The sequence below is a fragment of the Temnothorax nylanderi genome, unplaced genomic scaffold, assembly GCF_030848795.1.
Source record: "Temnothorax nylanderi isolate EJ_2023f unplaced genomic scaffold, tnyl_v1.0 TNYL_tig0036_pilon, whole genome shotgun sequence".
In the NCBI taxonomy this organism is placed as follows: Eukaryota; Metazoa; Arthropoda; class Insecta; order Hymenoptera; family Formicidae; genus Temnothorax; species Temnothorax nylanderi.
The window spans coordinates 639,055-657,253 of record NW_027249098.1 but is presented as its reverse complement, the minus strand read 5'-3'; the positions used below and the strand labels follow the sequence as shown (position 1 = coordinate 657,253).

The 18,199-nt window shown below is 45.9% G+C and overlaps 2 protein-coding genes across 3 annotated transcripts; one reads left to right on the top strand and one right to left on the bottom strand.

Moving 5' to 3' along the window:
- Nucleotides 1-412: 412 nt before the first annotated feature.
- Aptx (aprataxin) lies at nucleotides 413-2,253 on the top strand. 2 transcript variants are annotated; one of them, XM_071703712.1, is made up of 5 exons: nucleotides 413-576; nucleotides 660-1,189; nucleotides 1,622-1,755; nucleotides 1,822-2,004; nucleotides 2,081-2,253. In XM_071703712.1, exons 2-4 carry the CDS (start codon nucleotides 891-893, stop codon nucleotides 1,980-1,982), a joined length of 594 nt encoding a protein of 197 aa, XP_071559813.1. In that variant the 5' UTR covers nucleotides 413-576; nucleotides 660-890; the 3' UTR covers nucleotides 1,983-2,004; nucleotides 2,081-2,253. The 2 variants fall into 2 exon arrangements, with proteins under 2 accessions (XP_071559813.1, XP_071559812.1); XM_071703711.1 differs by lacking the exon at nucleotides 2,081-2,253 and having other exon boundaries at nucleotides 1,822-2,056.
- A 35-nt stretch (nucleotides 2,254-2,288) lies between these two features.
- Pdk1 (Phosphoinositide-dependent kinase 1) lies at nucleotides 2,289-18,135 on the bottom strand. Its single transcript, XM_071703710.1, has 4 exons — nucleotides 17,579-18,135; nucleotides 7,834-8,073; nucleotides 6,337-7,701; nucleotides 2,289-6,148 (listed from the first exon to the last, which is right to left on the bottom strand). Exons 2-4 carry the CDS (start codon nucleotides 8,002-8,004, stop codon nucleotides 6,035-6,037), a joined length of 1,650 nt encoding a protein of 549 aa, XP_071559811.1. The 5' UTR covers nucleotides 8,005-8,073; nucleotides 17,579-18,135; the 3' UTR covers nucleotides 2,289-6,034.
- Nucleotides 18,136-18,199: the final 64 nt, after the last annotated feature.

Genomic DNA, 18,199 nt, shown 5'->3' with positions numbered 1-18,199 from the left:
TAGAACCGGCTTTATTATATATGATGCAAATTAAATATGCATGTTGAAATTGTAGATTGATATCCGCAATACTTTAATATTGAAAAATGTAATCATTTTATCGAATATTCGCGCGATACATTTTCGGCCAAATACTTAAATCTTACATGCGAACCATCCCGTGTCTATCACATTTCGTTATAATAATGACGAAATGTTCGAAGATGCATTTTCGCTCCGGTATCATGTGACTACGCGAGTCAAATGGTTAATAAAAGCGTTGATTAACCGAAAATACGCAATTAAATTTTAATATTGCACAGTATACAATAATTGAGTTTATTAATGTCGCAATAATAGATTATGTAAAATTACATTTTCAATAAATAATATATCATACTTTTCAGGTATAACATCGGGTATATTTGATACAGCTGGCAACACTGCAGTCAGCTGTTTTCGGAGCTGCCGTTTGTCGGCTAACTCATATATATATTGGTTTCTTAAATTCTTCATTGTACTTAATTCGGGTGTTGTGTTTTTATTAATATAATCCAAGGACACGCTAGGCATCGTTATCAGAAGTCAAAGTGCAAAGTATGTAATTTGTCAAACAATGATACGTATTGTAGGTTAGAAGAACTAACCTCGTAACTAACCTCGGTATTCTGACATTTCAGCTATCAGATATGACAAGTATTAATCATTTTCCGAGGCAATAACGTTTTTGTCATTAATTAGCGATGATTAGTCGCGCCGAGAACAAACTTTCTGAAACTGGGCTCATTGGTGTTCCAAGTACTGTACTATTATATATCTGTACATACAATATACGTATATAGTTAGATTCACAATAAGTTTAGATGGGTTTCTGACATTATTTAACAAGACAAAGACTTAGAATTGTGATAATGAAACGTAAAGCCACAAGTTTTACAAGTGAAACCAGCAAACCAGCAACTGCGGGAAAACATCATTGGTCGACTGGTTTACTTAAATCAATAGAGGATCCTGAATGTAAAGTCAAAGAAGACGATAAAATAATTGCCATCAAAGATAAGTACCCTAAAGCGCAATTTCACTACTTGGTTCTACCGAAAGAGGATATTCTCTCTATATGGCATGTCAAAAAGGATCACCAAGATTTGCTCACGCATATGCACAATATTGCATATGACCTGGTAAAAGTCCAAGCGGATCATGAATTCATGTGAGTCTCAAAATAGAACAGTATTAATAGTAATGATAATAAATAAATAAATAGCAACCAATTATATAGTGTACACACGTGATTATAAAATAAAATGTATACATGGAAAAAAAAATGATGTATCAACAGCATCAGTGTTGTCGAGATAAAATTTATTGATGCAACATCAATATTAATGAACAAAAAACATCAGATAATTGTTTCAATAATTTAAATATTTGGTCCAATAATATCCAATTGAATTAACTATTTATTGGCAGCCCGTGACGTTGATGTTTAATTGAAGCAACTTCATTTTTTTTCCGTGTAGGCTGTGCCTCAAATATATGAAAATAATACTATAATACTATAAAATAATACTATGTACATAGTATTATTTTTATATATTTGAGATAGTATACATAAATAACAGATAATTTTTAATTCTTGCAGCATAGGTTATCACGCGAGACCAACTATGCAGAGGCTGCATCTGCACGTAATAAGCACGGATTTTAATAGTCCTTGCCTTAAAACAAAGTACCATTGGAATTCTTTTACAACACCATTTTTCTTATATTCGTCAGGTTTGTATCAATATCTTTATTCAAATGTATAGTCCTAGATACAGAGGCAAATATATTGAATTTTAGATGTATGTCGTCAATTGCGCGAAGAGGGCGAAATCAAAAAGGTTTCTCCGCAGAAGTGTACAGACTATCTGCAGACAAAACTGAAGTGTCACAAATGCTCAACGCAGCCGAAAAATATGCCAGATTTGAAAAGGCATTTACTAACACACATCGATAAATGAAAACAAAATATAGAATGTACAGGTAATTTAAGACTTTTATGTAATAAATAATATGAATTATCTCTCAAAAATAATTCTTTCTCAATATCTTTAAACAGCTTGCAACCCTGAAATATTTAGTATAACGCAATCGACAAGCAAAAAAAGTATGTTACATTATTATACATATATATAAAACACGAAATTTTTACATTGCATAGGTAAAATAAATTGTTTCTCATAATTATAATGTAATATATGTATCGCATTAAAGAAACTTTTTGGAATAGGACATGTTTGGAATAGGACAAAATTAATACAGGCCCATTTATGCGATATTTCGGAAGATTTATTCTGAATAAATTTGATGTTATCCTTAATACATCTTGGCGCCTATAATATCAATTATATCCTAACTATTTACAAAGTCTTCTCGTAGGTTGCGCGAGTGTATATTGACGGTATTTGTATGTACGTGTATGTGTGTGTTGTGTATTAGAGTGTGTGTCACATTTAATCTGATACATTTAGTAATACTGCAATCAATAGTTTGAAACGTTTCTGCTGCATCGAAACAGTAGGCATCTGAACATTCGCAAGGCCCTGCTGTTATTTACTTGCGTGTTTCGCAGATCGTAAAAGATTTCGTAACGGTGTAAGAGTTTCGATTTAAGTATACGTCTCCTCTGACAAACTTCTAGCCTAGTTAAATTAGTTGTCTCTTCTCGTAGTGTCACGTAGCGCCTGGGCGTTTCTCCTTTACGAAGTCACGTCCAAATCCGATTATTTCGCTATGATATAGTATAGTGAGAGGGGAAGGTCCGAAGCGCACGGACCGAAGGGCGGCAGGAATCTCAAGAATAGTGCCGGACGAACGAACGAGCGTCCGACAACGCTCCTTTGCCCCTTTTTCGGAAAATCGAAACGCGCCGTTGTGTATCCCTAAGACGCGCGCACGTTTCCATCTGAAAGTTTGCAAAGCCTGCACAAAACATAGGGATCTGCAAAGTTTCTCCACGATGGAAACGACGCGCGCGATCCGTTCTCCCTATCTCGTATACAGAAAAAAAAAAACAAAGTCTTCGACGTGTGATACGAGATCGGCGATCGGAACTTGAAACGCGTACTCTCTCTCTCCCCGGAAATGAAGCACAACGTCGACGTATGATATATTTACACATGCACGGAAATATATTATTTGTTCCTATATCGAAAAATATATTTTTTTAATGTATGACTTCACGCGCGATTAATGATACGAGATATATGTATACATATATATACATATATATATATACATACATATATATATATATATACCAAAATTTCACGACACATGTGCTTCGTTCACGGTAGACAGATTACGTTGCGAAATTGAGGCGCGATTCGCCTGAAGCGGAACTTCGAACTAAGGGGGTAATTTTCGCTCTCTCTCTCTCCCGCGATCGGTTCTCACTAGAAAAAGAAAAAAGTGGAGTCTGGCCGGGACGCCGACGGTGGTTGCTCGCCCGCTCTTCGTTTCTCGTCCGCCCGCACCGTACGCGGCCCGCCAAAAGCGGTCATTTTGAGCAAAGCCACTGGGCAAGCGAGGAACAATGCCGATCCGTAAAAGAACGGATCACCATTTTTTCGAACATTGCACGACGAAACACGCGCCAACCACCGACTGCCGCGACCATCCCCCGAATACCCTGTTTATGTCTGCGCCATGCGAGAGAAAGAGAGAGAGAGAGAGAAATATATAAAGAGAACAATAAAGCTTTTCGTCGACGGAATCGCGAACGAGCCGTACCGAGAATCAACGAGAATTTAAACCTAAACGCGATTTTTACCCTATGAACATTTATACACAGTTTCTTTCCCCTAACTAACGCACTATTCACATTATATAAATATTTTATATATATATACCGCAGAATATACCTATATAAATATTCTCATATGTTTAGTAATGTACAGTTTTATATACAAGATCGGACTACGGCTCGGTCGCGGTATCACGGGTCGAATCGCGCCTCGATTCTTTCTTTTCCTCCCTTATCAACGCGGTAGTACGTATTCGCAGTAAACGTGTATACCTAAAAAACAGCTAAGTCTAACGACAATAGTTGACGTATAATATAGAATATATATAATATATATATATGTACGCAGTAACGTAGCAACAACGCAGTGGTGACGGTAGTAATAGTAATAGTAGTAATAGCCCTATACTCTCTAATAATATATAGTAAATACATAGTCGCAGAGCGGGTGTAGCGAGATAGTTAACTAGTCTGTAATCTCTATGTACGAACGTTGCGGTCCTCGACGCGCGATATTTAAAAAGAGAGAAAAAAAAACAAGAGAAAAAACGAAGAATAAATAATTCGAGAGGCAAGTAACAGTAGAAATAAATTAACGAAGCGCGAGGCCGTGTTTAATTAAATACCTAATTTATACATATGCGAGGAAAATAGAATACTCGTAGCCGCGTCGCCTGTCGCGGCAATAATTACGCGGGCGATAATAATTTTCGCTTGAACGCTATATAAATCATACCGTAAATAATAATAATCGCACTAATGACAACGACTTTAACGAATTGGCGAAAACGCTCTAAGCGAATTTTACTATAGCGCCTCTTAAAGCTATCAAACGAGTCTATATTAGTCTAGAGTCCTTTCTCAGGCGTGTAAAAGTCTTTTGTCAGAAGGGAAAACGAAGCTCTCCTCGTTTCCTATGCCCCTTTTCTCCACCGCTTCCTCTTCGTGTGAACGTGCGGGGATGGAGTGCGATCTCTCCCCTTTCCTTCGATATTTCCCACCTAATCACTGGATCGCACGCTCGAGTCCGCGAGGGCCAGATGACGAGAAGCGTTAATTAACGGCGAGACGAAAAACGCTGTGGTAAGACAACGGATACTTTCCTTTTACTTACGTATCTACTATGTTACAAAGTGTGCTTTTACGCGGCCTGCTCTTCGTAGAAACGCATTATGATATTTACAGAGAATATTTACGCGAAAGGGGAACGAGAATACGAACGCGGGGGGGAAGGGGGATCAACGACGTGACGAGGAATACTGTCTGTACACCGCGAAGAGGGCAAAGATCGCCCAGAATGTCGCGATATTCCGGGGATCCTTTACAGGCGACGTAAAACGGTTTCGTTAAAGCTGCGTAGTGTATCTCGTTATCCTCCACTGCATATTTCGTGTTCCTTTTTTTCCCTTTTATTTTTGGCTAACCACGGACTAAATTGACGTCTAAACTGGCGCGGCCACGTTACACGGCTGTGGCCGCGCGCGGCTTTTAATTTTAATTTCACCTAGATACGCATCGCGTTTTCATCGCGTGTGTAAATTGGACTATACTTAGAAATAAAGTACTATAATAGCGCCGTGCGAAGCGTGTTTTGCGCGACCAAGGGCGCCTCCGGACGGGAAGATCCTTCCTGGGACACGATCCGGTCTCTTATTTTTGTTTTGTTTTGTTTTCGTTTCTTTTTTTCCCCCAAAAGCCGATTCGTGTGAAAATTTGTGCTTGTGCGTGGGATCCGGATTATGCATATCGCGAGAATTGTAAACATCGAAATTTACGGGTGCGTGAACTTTGTTTTCCTTTGCTTCACAGAGGCGACCTCGATCTCACGCGAGTTACGTCACACGGCAACAGGCGCTGCGAATACACAGCCGAAGCCTTGGCTAAAAATTTTTCTAATCCTCCGTCTTTACTTTTTTTTTCGCGCACACATTGTGCGGTTGTCGCGCGGATGAATGCGATCTCTCTCCAAAGGATCGTCAATAAATAGCGAACGTAAGTGATAATGGAGACCGCGCGACCGTGATTCTCGCGACGACGGAGGTCGCGTTTCGGAATTTTTGCCTAATAAATTTCTGCCTATACTGTACAAGGCGCGCGATTCGGAGCGCGCGAATAAGTCTACTAGTCTACTTTTTACAATGGGCTAATACGTGAACAATCGATTTGCAATCTCTTCTCGTCGGGAATAGATTCGGCCTTAGCGATCGCCACTCGCGGACTTTACCACTCGTTACATGTTCTGTCTTTTGGATCTCTCCCATTGTCATTTTAAGCGGTGGTCATCTCCTGCAGGCCGTAACAGTGGACTCGCGTCTCTTCGATTGCTCTGCACCACTCCAACGCGAATCCCTCGGGATCTTCGAGGTAGTACGTCCTGTTTGGCTGTAAACAGAAATATAAAAACTTAGATATATGTATTTTTAATTTTTTCGTTCTTATATGTATATAGAAATTGAATAGAAACATAAAAGGATACTATTTTAATCCATCTATCCTTTTACTTGAGAAGCGTAAAAGTATCAAATGCCTAATAATTTATTTTGATTTAAAGGTATTCTAAAACCGCTTACCGTGTGGACGAAGAAGATTTTGAAATTCTTTGGCTCGACCCTCAGTTCTGGACTCCAGGGTATCTCGCCCTTGAGCACATTATTGAAAGGATCGACGTAGTATAGGTGTGGTCCGGTGGTAAGAAGGAGCATTCTCCGCCTGGCGAACAGGCCCTTCCTCTTATTAACAAATCCCTGTTTCAGTATGAGATTGCCCTCGACGAAAGGATGCCACTGATTCGTGGTGCGCTGCTTCTCTAGCCGCATCCTGATCTGTTCCGGGGTCAAATTGGCGATGTTGGTGCCGCTGTCGAGTCTGTTATTGGTACACCTCCTCAGTGGCTTGTCTGTGGCCGCGATGATCTCGTTGAAAAACGCGTTGACAGCGCGTTTCTCCGCGCCGGTGGTGTCGTTGTCGTCATCGATGTCTTCGGTGCCCAACCAGAGGAGCCTGGTGAGTTGTTTCTGGTCTAGACCGGGCTCGAGATTATCGGGCACCCTGTACTGCGACCTCAGCTCCTCGTGTTCCGACGTGCCGGGTAGATACGGATAAATCGGCGGCGGTGTCTGCTCGTGAAGGGTCTCGAAATCAACGCCCTCGAAGAAGGGATGCGCCCGGATGCTGGGGTAACCAGCGCCGTGCTCGTCCAGGGCGCCCAGTCGTTGCGTCGGCTCCAGAACGAGAAGCTGATTGACGAACGACCTGGCCAGCTCGCAGAAACCGTCCGGTATATCGTACTCGAGTTTCAGGATCTTCTGGAACATCAGATACTCGCTTCTCGAGCGGAAGGGCGGCAGGCCGGCGACCATCTGGTAGACGAGACAGCCCAGGGCCCAGAGATCGGACGCTCTGCTCACCCTGTTGTTGGTCAGTAGCTCCGGTGACACATACTGAGCGGTACCGACGAAGGAGCCGCTGCGATCCCTGAAACGCGGCTGCTGCTGAGCGTCCGCGGGCGTCTCCGGATCGTCCTTAAGGATCTTGGCGCAGCCGAAGTCGGTGATGAGCACGTGCATCTTCTCGTCCAGCAGGATGTTCTCCGGTTTGAGGTCACGGTGAATGATACCGAGCCCGTGCAAATACTCGAGACCGCGTAGGATCTCGGCCGAGTAGAACTTGGTGCATTCGATGTCGAAAGAGCCCACCTTGTTGATATGTGGCAGGAGCTCGCCGTTCTTAGCGTACGACATGACAAAGTATAGTCTCTCCGCGTCTTGGAAGGTGCAAAACAGGCGCACGAACGAGTGCTTGGCGTCCGCGAGCATGTTCAGCACCTCCTTCTCGCGCTTCACGTACTCGGTCTTCTTCTGCTTGATTATGTGACTCTTATCGCACACCTTGATCGCGTACTCCTTGCTGGTATGGATATCCTTGGCAAGGTAAACCTATCGGGGTCAAAAAATCAAGGGTTCGTTATTCTTTTCCCGCATTTATCGTATTGTTAAAATTTTGAAATTTATGCTCCTTATTTTCTTTTTAGTAAATTCGTAAAAAAAAACGAGGAGGAAGAGACTTACGGTGGAGAAGCTTCCTTCGCCGATCACTTTGCCGAAGATGAAGTCCTTCGGGGTACGCTTGTGCGTCGGTGGGTTGGTGAGGGACGGGTTCGTGGTCGGTGGAACCCGAGGCGCCAGGGTGCTGGGAGACGCTACCACACCGTTGTTCACGTCGTTCGTCGGTGGAGACATTTTGGACACCGGCCCCTCCACCGTTACTGCCGGCTGTGGCGAAACGGTAAGCGCCTGGTTCGCCACACGCTGCAAAAGAGAAGATGCACGACTTGTCAGGCACACTGTCCGTGATCGTCTGATCCATTTTATTACTCCTCCCGCCGATAACGAATATGCTAAACAGAATCTACAGCCTTGTCGCCTCACAATTTTCTACAGATAGCAGAATTGTAAACTTGATAAAGTGTCGAGTCAGAAGTCACGGGAGACCGAGAATAAATGTCGCCTCACATCTAACCGCGATATTAATCTGAAATTGAGGTAGGTCTAAAATTCCCCGATTATTTTCTAACTTAATTCTAACTTAATAATTAAAAAAAAAAGCAACCGCGGAGTTCGAGACGTTAGAATTGACCGCCGCCCTTCCGCTAGCGAAAATATTTGCGCTCGCGGGGCACTCATTATCCTTTCCGCTCCGGAAGACGCGAGAGACGCTCGCGCAGAGGAGGCGGAGGAGGAGGAGGCACGGAGCTCCCGTGTCCGGCACTTAACTCCTCTCATCCGCCAACGGTCGTCCGGTACCAGGAAATCACGTACCGGAAGCATGACGTCACCGACTGGCACGTGGTCATGTCGTGCGGGTCAGAGGATGACGACGACGACGGAGAGAAAGAGAGAGAGAGAGAGAGAAACAGACATCGGTTCACGCGCGTTCTCGCGCCACGCAGAAAAGCAGAAACGCATTCACGCGGGCACGAGCGACCCACACGCGCTGGAAGATCAAGGCTGCACGCGGCCGAAGTCCAAAGTTTACGGAGTTAATCACGCGCGCTTTCATAAGCCGCGCGCGTTTCGCCATTTACATTTACGATTTTATGGAAGCACATCCTCTTTCGATATGCAAATATATATATGTATACAAGAGAAAAAAAAAATATATATATATATGGAGCAATATTGTAGTCGCTAGTTAGACAAGTTGCTGCTTGACATCTCCTGAATACAGAACGGCCTTGATTGTGAGAATTCGAAGGGCCAGCGGGGCCCGAAGACGTATTCGTACGTCCGTTAACAAGGTTGCAATGCAAAACTGAGTTTTGCATTGCAACCTTGTTAACGGACGTACGAATACGAACAGGAACGACGATTCGGGTGAGAAGGGCAAGAACGTTTTTCCCGCCGGATTTCCCTCGTTACAACGGAAGAGATCATTGTTGGCTACCTCTCTACGAGATGTAGTGCTTAATTGCGACCCGTTTGTGAGATGCTTTTTATAATGCGCCAAACGACTGGGTGTGCTCTCTCACGCGCGCTCTGGTTCCTCCTATTCACGTAATAGAAAAAGAATCGCAAAGGGATCGGTACTGGAGCGTAAAAGGCATTATAGCCGCGATACAGGTTGAGCAACAGATGTTCCACCTCTGGTACCTGCTCGGTAATCTTGCCGGGGGGTTGAAGACGATTAAATACTGCGTTTAGAAAGAGGTATGAAATTCAATGGCCGAAGGGGTGAAGCCGAAAACCGGCCCGGCGAGAAAGTACCCGGAGGAGCACTCGGAGTATTTCCGCTCCGCGGAGAGGAAGATAATCATGATCACGCGGGGGTCCCCGTGAAGAAAGATAAATGTCTTTCTTTCGTGCGGTCCTAATCGTCCCTCGTTTCCGGCTCGAAAGACGATCGAGCTCTCTTCTTTCCGCCTGTCATTATCCTTGCACTTCCGTCAGAAAACGCAGAAGACGCTTTGTATACGAAGGATCGCAACAGGTTTCCCGCCGCCCGCGATCGACGGGATCCCTTCGTCGTATTCTCTTTCGAGAGTCTTCATTGAAGATATTGAAGATATTAAGACGACGAAGAGATAAGAAGATAAGATTTAAAAAAAATGTAAAATCTAATCTTCATGCTTTGAAGGCAAGATAGGCGAAGCCACTCCAGGAACCCCAAAGCGAATTTTAATCAGTCTCTTTAATTATTTTATAATCAGTTCTCACGATTTCTATTTAATAGCGTCCAAATTAATGTGTCGACAGTGAAATTTGCAATTATTAAAATTTCATTATTTAGTTGCGCGAGATTTTTATACCGGAAGTTTTTCAATTCAAAAGCCACTAGCTGCTCGACATATTAATTAAGGGAAAAATTCCATCAGCTCGGCTTCCGTCGTTACTCGACAAACATCTGTCGTACAATAAACATAAAAGACCCAAACATCACGCAAACTCGTGTACGTAATTCTTGGCTGTTGTTCATGTCATTAATCTTCGCGGATATCTTATCGGGACCAAATAATGATTGAATAATTATGTCTACTCTACTGGAAATCATGGCGTGATGGATGACGTAAAGCCGCGACTGGCGACAACGTTATGCGCGGCTCATTGAATCCAGCTTTACGATTATTTGCGACAGATGGTCGACAACTGAGAAACACTTTCCCCGCGGAATCTTCTTAAGCCCGTGGCGGCGACGTCGATGGGTCGATACGCAATAATAATAATCGCGGATGACCGGGACGACCGAGTCGCGCGGGAGGGAAGTGGTATAACGAGGCAGGATACGATCGGTAATTAACTGCTCGCGAGCGGAGATAATCTCGATATACCGTATGATGTTTTTGTAACTGTTTTCCCAAGCCGGGCCGGGGAATGATTTTAGGCGAGAATTGCATAAAGTCGACGGTGATAAACGCGGGCGGCCTCGAACGCGGACGGTTCCTCTTGTTTTATAGCGGGATTTTCTTGCGGCCCGTCGTAATTTCGGGCCGCCGCGCCTCCGCTGGCGCGGGTAACACTGCCAATAAAAAGGAACCCCCCGCCCCCATAAAATCCCCACAAAAATCGTAAAACCAGGACGGACGAACGGTCGTTTCGTGAAAAACACGAGCGAGCGTTGTTTGTACAACGGCCGTGCAGGCGAATTAAGTTTTATCACTTCATCGAGCATTCTCGGCTTTTATGATTTTCCCGAGCCGCGGTAATGAAGCGCTTCGCATTTGTTGGGGACGGAACGAGGACGACAATGACCAACGGCAACGAATACCGTATTATTCTGGTGTCAAATTTTTTCTCACAAGCAAGAGAAAAAGAGAGAGAGAGACGGTTCTTTAATTTTAAGCGTGTTAAAAGCTCCTCCTAAATATTAGGTTATAAATATATAGGATGTACAATATACAAAAGAGAAAAAAATGATGAGGTAAACTAAAGAGATAAATACTGTAATTAAAGAAATTGTAGAAGTAGACAAAAGAAGTAAAATTTATGTATTTTATTTTTTATAGAGTGAAACATTCGTGAACAATTAAAATATATGCTTAAAAATAAGAGCAAATAAATATGACAAATATCTGAAAGCTAAGATAAGAAAAACGGAGCTCTTGCTGATCGAGTTCAAATAAACGTGGCGCCACGCGCCTCTTAAAGGTATTAATTAATTCCCGTAGAATCAATAATAAAGGGAGTAAGAGTGAAACATTGAGGGAAGGATAAATTGCGACGCGAGGAAGCGTCGGATTAGCGGCGGCAAGCGAAAGAAATCTAATAAAAAATATCCGGTCGTGTTGTACAAGTTATAACGGTGTGTGAGCACGGGGAAAATAGAATGAGCGAACGATAAAAGCGGACCGGCGGCGAAAAGCCGCAGGTACGGTAAATAGCGGCGAGATAGGAGCAATAAATACGCAACGCCCCAATTTCGTGCCATTCGTCCCGTCTCTGTCGTCTATCGATCACACTTTTACCAGAGAAAAAAAGGGCACGGTGTAATCTGGGACACTCGCGGGGTACTCAATGGAGAACTAATAAGAGCTATCGACATCACGGAAAATCCACTCGAAATTGGTCGAAAACTTCACGCCCCCCTAAACGTCTTCGTTTTCATCTTCAAGACTACTTTATAGGCTCAAAGAGCGATCTATATGCTCTACTATTATTCCGATCCTTCTCCTATAATCTAGAAAGGGAGAATGAGTGCCGAGGTAGGGGAATTGCCGGCTGACCCAGACCGATCAGCGAGCCGGGGGGTACCAGCGATCTATCGTCTTCGCGGAGGGCGAAAACGCGTCGTTGCTCCACAGCGGTGGGCCCTTTCCTCTCTCTTTTCTCTCTTTATCTACCTTTTCTCGTTCTTCTTCCCAGGCCGGTTACGAGGCGGGCCCCACGGCGTCAACCATCCGTGTCAGGCCGTCGACCTCGCCGACGAACGTTCGCCCGAGTATCACCGGTCCTCCTCGGCCTCTCTTTCTCTCTCTGTCTCTCTTTCTCACACGTTCGCCTCGAACTCGCCTTGCCCCGCTAGTTTATTTATTTGCTTATCTATTTCTCGTCGTTCCCTATACCTCCGCGTGCCGCCGCCGACGACGACGACGACGGAGGTATAACTCAAGCAGCGGCACCAGATACCGGACACTTCGCAAACGCGAGGCGCCTCGGCTCGCCTCGATCCTCAGGTATCGAGAGACGAGGTGGGGAATTCCGCAGAAATAATCGATACGCGAGCGACAGTCCGCCGTGGAATGACCTGGGAAAGATTTGCTTAGATGGCAGATAGCGTGCGATCCCGCGCGGGGAAAGAGAGAGGAGGGTCTCGCTCTTGAAGTATTTGAAAAGCAATCGGTGGTATTTGAATTTCGGTCGTGAGCAAAGGCCTCCTCCCGGCCCCGAGAGAACGTGACCGGCGGCCCAGGGTCCCACAAAATTGGTGCCTGTTATTTATAGAACGAATTCGCAGGGAAACCGTCGGTGAAGGACTTAGAGCCCGGCCGCTCTAAGCAAGCTAACATTGAAATTCTACAATTAAAAAATTCGAACTCTTTAATTGTAGAGAATACAAATATTTTTCGTACTATTAATGAAAATCGGAGAAGTGTCACACTGATAATAATAAATTTCGAGCGTACGAGAGTGGAACGTCTGAATCTATAAATTTCAATAATTGAGTCGTTCGTAAGTACGAAAGCAGTACATGACGAAAATAATGTCCCATTTGAAAATAGCACCGTTGAATCACATGGTACTACTACTCCTGCTGCTACTACTACTATTCTTCTACTATCATCCGCCTCGTGAAATCTCGCGATGAAAAAAAGTTGAGGACTATTCTCGGAGCACGTCGATACGCGAATCTATTTCCGGCGACGCGAATATAAAAGGCGCGCGAGAAAGGAGCAGCGGGAGACAAGAGAGAGCGAAAGAGAAAAGAGAGGACCCCATAGCGCAAGATCGACCGCGCTTTCCGGTGTCCCTCGCACGCGAGTATTCGCGCGGGTATCCGCTACGCGTCCTTAGGGGCTTCGTCGCAGGACGGAATAAACTCCGCGCATATCTACTCTCCTCCGTCTCTATCCCCCCTCCCCTCTCTCTCTCTCTCTCTCTCTCTCTCTCTCTCTCTCTCTCTCTCTCTCTCTCATCTCTCTCTCTCTCTCTCTCTCTCTCTCTCTCTCTCTCTCTCTCTCTCTCTCTCTCTCTCTCTCTCTCTCTCTCTCTCTCTCTCTCTCTCTCGCTGAATCATCCTGTACACACCATCACTACCAGCGGCATTCCAACGGACATTCTAATTTTAGCCCCGCGCGCGTCTTCTCCCCCTCTCTCTCTCGTTCTCCCGCGCGCATTCTCCAGTCTTCTCTACCCTCTCTCTCTCTCTCTCTTTCTCTTTCTCTTTCTCCTCCATCTTATGGCGTTCCGCGTTCTCTCCCGGTACGCGGGCTTTACTCTTCCCTCCTTTCCCTTTCCCTCCGCGCGGACGGAGGACGAAGGGAGGCAAAGGAGAGTGCGACGCTCTCTATATACTCGCCGCCGCCGTCGTCGTCGCCGTCGTCTGCCTCCTTCCTTCTCTCCTCCCGCGTTTCTCGGACCTCTCTCTCTTACTCGCGCGCGCGCGCCACTACTCTTGTTTTTGCCGCTCTCGCAGGTAAGGGACTACGCCTATTGGCGCAGGCGGCCAGCACTTTTGCTCGTGAATGAGATGTTTTGCATTCGCAGACGCTGAGAAACATGTCGCGAGCGCGAGCGGGCGAGCCGAGCGAGCGTGGTTAAATTGGATCACGCGCCGCCAATGCCGACGAATAAAAGTGTTCGTTCGACGAGGAGAGAACGAGAGGCGAATGGAATTGAATAGAATACAGTTTGCCCGCGCGACATACCGTTCTAGCGCGGCATAAACCCCCGTGTCTCGTCGGAGGCTACGAGACGAAGGTAGTCTTAAAAATAAACATATCGATAGAACAGAAACGAATTATTAACAGGAGGGAAGGATATAAGCGTCGGGATATGTAATATTCCTCGCTCGCAAGGCTCGTTAATTAAAAACTCGATTACAAGCGAGCGAGAGAGAGAGCGAGAGAAAATACTTGTTAGACTGAGCGATAAATATTTTTCCAAGCGTGTAAACGAAAGTACGAAGTGCGCGAGTGGTGATATAATAGATAATAAAAAAAAAGCGAGGGAGCTGTTAAGCCGTCGAGTAAAAATTGCCGATAAGTACAGAGTATAGATCGGCAATATCACGTTCGTAGGAAGGAATGCGATAACGCCACGCGGCATTGTGTCAAGTGTTTGTATCGATCGTAACCTTTTTTTTATATTTATCCCGGAGGGGGGAACAGGGAAGAGGAAAGGTCTGTCTCCCGTGAAACGTTACTTGTGAAAACAAAGGTGGTGTTAAAGCTTTGCCCCCGATTCTCCTCAGGTAACGAAATCATTCTCCAATATACATTTCGTTCCGTCGGCTCTTCTTTTAATTAAGGGTCTACGAGGATGAGGAAAACATGTTTTCTGTTCAATGGATCTAAAGCGTGAGACTAGATGCTGCCAAGGGTAAGCGAGCTACAGTCTGTCTCACTCTTTCGCTGCATGGAAAAGCCGTGTGTATGTGCTGGAGCTTAGAATTCGGGGGATTCTTTGACAGGGCAACAGTCGACCTTAAACACATTTCGACTTTGTTGCGATCCACCTCGAGGGCGGACAATGGTTAGTCTGAGGGTGAGCTTTTCTGTCGAATCGAGGAATGTGCACGCACTCGGTCGGTGGCGTCCTCCGATTCGCAGGGGGAGGGTGGAGAAAGTCAAAAGGCGCGGCAATAACGTTTCTAATGCACTTATGTATCGTTATTGCCGTGGCTGCGTGCATCGTGTGTATAGCGTTGTGGATATTTACGTGTTAACGTAACTGCGACATGCGACACGATATGTGAAACAACAAAATATGTTACAAAACTAAACAGGGGTATATTAATTGATTTCTAATTGCGTTAATTCTATTTCTATCATTATGATACAGGAAGGATGAGAAGTATGATCAGAAATAAATATAACGTACATAATGACGTTGGCGAAAGCTAGTGGCGCTCGATAACGCGTGGTTCCGTTAGCTTACGCGAGTATACCCTGAATTGTTTTTCAATTAGCATATGCAGCACCCGACGTGAAGGCTGGCGCCCGGAGTTTCCCCGCGTTCCTTGCATCACGGAGCCGAGAGAGCAAAGTTCCGAGAATTATGCGCTATACCCAATAACACGGAGGCGAAGGCTGGGTGGTCTAATCCGAAGGTGCCACGGGCACGGATCATAATTTCGCCCCGCGTTGGTATTTGCGTTACGATACATTAGCGGGAGACTATTATCCGTAAACGCGCGGATATTTGTCACGCAGTCTTATTTGGATGTTTGCGCCGAGGCGTCCGAGGAGTTACGTAGCGGACAGGAATAATTACGAGAGACGCCAAATACGTTTCGCAAGTTCGATACCCCAGAGGGGAAAAAAATCTCTCCTTTAACCGCGCTTCCTTCTTCCTCTCTCTCGCCCCGTTCTCTATCTTTTTATTCGCCCCTTTTTATTCGCGCGCCGCGCGACCGTCACCGAAGATAACGCCGCCTCGCCGGGACGAAGATCGGAGCTCGCCCGCTTCGGAAACCTTTAAAGTGTTTGCTTTCATATGGTATATATCGTATAAACAGCCGGCCGCGGACCAAACATGTTTTTTCGATCGGGATACATCACCACGGACGCGCTTATACAGCGACATTCTCTCCTCGTATGCGGGCGTGACGGAATCTCGCTCGATCATCCACGGTTCACGTGTCACGATCGCCACGACCTTACGGCCTTCGGTCGGTTTCCATAATCGCGCTCCGGCCTCTCTTTTACCCTTTTTCTCCTTCACTTTTATTTTCGGCCACGAGAGAGAAAGAGAGAGAAAGAGGATGTCGCACGCGCGCCAACTGATACTCGGTCACGACATTCCGCTATCAGACTCGTCAAACGCGCCGAAAACAAGGACGGCGTTGCCGAGCAAAGTTAGAAGGCTCCCCGATCGATTATCGGTATCGGCAAACAACTCGAGAGCGTCCTGACGAATCTTTTTTCTTCTTTTTTTTTTCTTTTCTTTGATTCCTCGGACATCGAATAATGTTTTGCCAGCCGCGAATATTATCGTCTCGTTCGTCGTGTGCGTCCCTCGATATTTGCTGGTAATGCCGCGTTATGTCTCCCAGCTTACGTCACACGTGTTTACGACGCGCTGCATCGGTTGGAGACCTAATTGACGGGCTTCTAAGTAATTTCACGGAATAACATAAATAACCGGGCGATAACGAACGAGACGAGATACCAGGCGGTGATATCCGGCGAATTCGTTTAAAATTAACTGCGCGCAGCGCGCGACCGTAAACAACCTTCGGGGCCGAGTCGAGATTACGCGCTTACAGTTTTCCGAGCCGACGACGACGACAACGACGACGGTGGCGGTGGCAGGCGAATTTATTTAAATCCGAGCGAGTGTAAATTATTCATGCTGCGAGGCAGTATATAACAACCTCCTCTCTTTCTCTCCTTCTCGCGTCCTCGTCCCCCGTTATTTATTTCAGCCGCCCGTTCCCCTTTGTCCCGAAACGGACAAGTTTCCGCTTCTTCCTCGGACTCTCGCATACTTCACGAGCCTGCCATAATCCGCCGCGTAAACACCGCGGAGACGGTCTATACACATTTATCTGTCGATCGATCCGCGCGCATATACGGGTGTTATCCATCGTTCCGATTGTCGCGATAATTGACATTGTTATTTGTTCGCCGACGTTCGCGATGATTCTCGGTGGGCGTCGCGGACGCGCGTCTGTCTCCTCCCGATCGCGAGATATATATCTATCGCAGAGTTTTCCCGCCAATCTTCCGGAGTGCAGGAAGTCGCGGACACTGATCTTCGTGTACCCCCGCGCTTAGCTAAACAGCCTCGTCATCCTCGTCGCCTGCCAACTTATCACGCGCGTTCTCTCCCGCACTAGCTAAAGCGTCCGAGCCAAGTCGGAGGAGCGCCTCTTCTCCCTCGGCGCGTCGCGAGTGACAGACGAGCGAGTCTGTCGCGCGGAATCTATCGGGGCACAATTTACGTCGTTCACCACATATCCTTCGCTCTTCCGCCGAAAACACACTCGAGATCTCGCGCACTATCAACTACATCCCTCCGTTGTGTCGGATAGGCGCGCACGCGAAAATCTATCGCGCGGTCCCTTCGAGGAAAAAGAAAAAAAAAAGAGAGCGAAAGGGGTGGAAATCGAAGAGGTCGATTATACCCGATACTCGAGAAGGGAGATGGATTCTCTTACCTTGAATAATTTCTTAAGCCTCCGGTAGCCGCGAAGTAATCGCGACACGTACTGCTTGTTGGAATCCAGTTTGATTGATTGAAGCCACAGTTGCGGAAACGAAGATGAAGGACCGAAACCGAAAAGACGGGGGGGGGGTAGTTTTGTAGAGCGGGATGAAAGAACTTTTTTTTCCTTATTTTCTTTTTTATGCTGCTTTTTTTAGTCGCGGGGATGGATGCGATGTAGACGGATGTAGTTTAAATACTTCGAAAAGCGGATCTGTGTCGCGGTAGCTGATGTTGTCGCTACTGTTGTTGCTGCTGTTGTTGTTAACGATCTGACTACTGTTGGTCGTCACGTCGTCGCGGTCGCCGATCACCGACTGCGTACTCCCGACGACGAGTGTGTTGTTTCTCGCGGGTCAGTCTCGGATAGTTACATATATATATGTCGCCCGTATATTCTCACGTATATATATATGTATGCGCGGGAACCGAAGAACGAAAAACACGTTCGTGGCCGTTGAGAGCCGTTCGCTTACTGAATCCGACGGTTGGCGTGTCCGGGCTGCTAACCCGCGCTTTCTCCCCACCACGGGGATTCGCCCGAGTTGGCGGCAAGCTTCTCCGTCATGGCCCC

Bases quoted from the DNA above. Each gene is read 5' to 3' on its own strand.
- Pdk1 (XM_071703710.1), bottom strand. From the start codon at position 8,004: ATGTCTCCACCGACGAACGACGTGAACAACGGTGTGGTAGCGTCTCCC. The intron at 7,702-7,833 runs GTAAGTCTCTTC...TGACCCCGATAG, and splicing joins GCGAAGGAAGCTTCTCCACC to GTTTACCTTGCCAAGGATAT. The intron at 6,149-6,336 runs GTAAGCGGTTTT...TTCTGTTTACAG, and splicing joins AAATCTTCTTCGTCCACACG to CCAAACAGGACGTACTACCT.
- Aptx (XM_071703712.1), top strand. From the start codon at position 891: ATGAAACGTAAAGCCACAAGTTTTACAAGTGAAACCAGCAAACCAGCA. The intron at 1,190-1,621 runs GTGAGTCTCAAA...TAATTCTTGCAG, and splicing joins CAAGCGGATCATGAATTCAT to CATAGGTTATCACGCGAGAC. The intron at 1,756-1,821 runs GTTTGTATCAAT...ATTGAATTTTAG, and splicing joins ATTTTTCTTATATTCGTCAG to ATGTATGTCGTCAATTGCGC.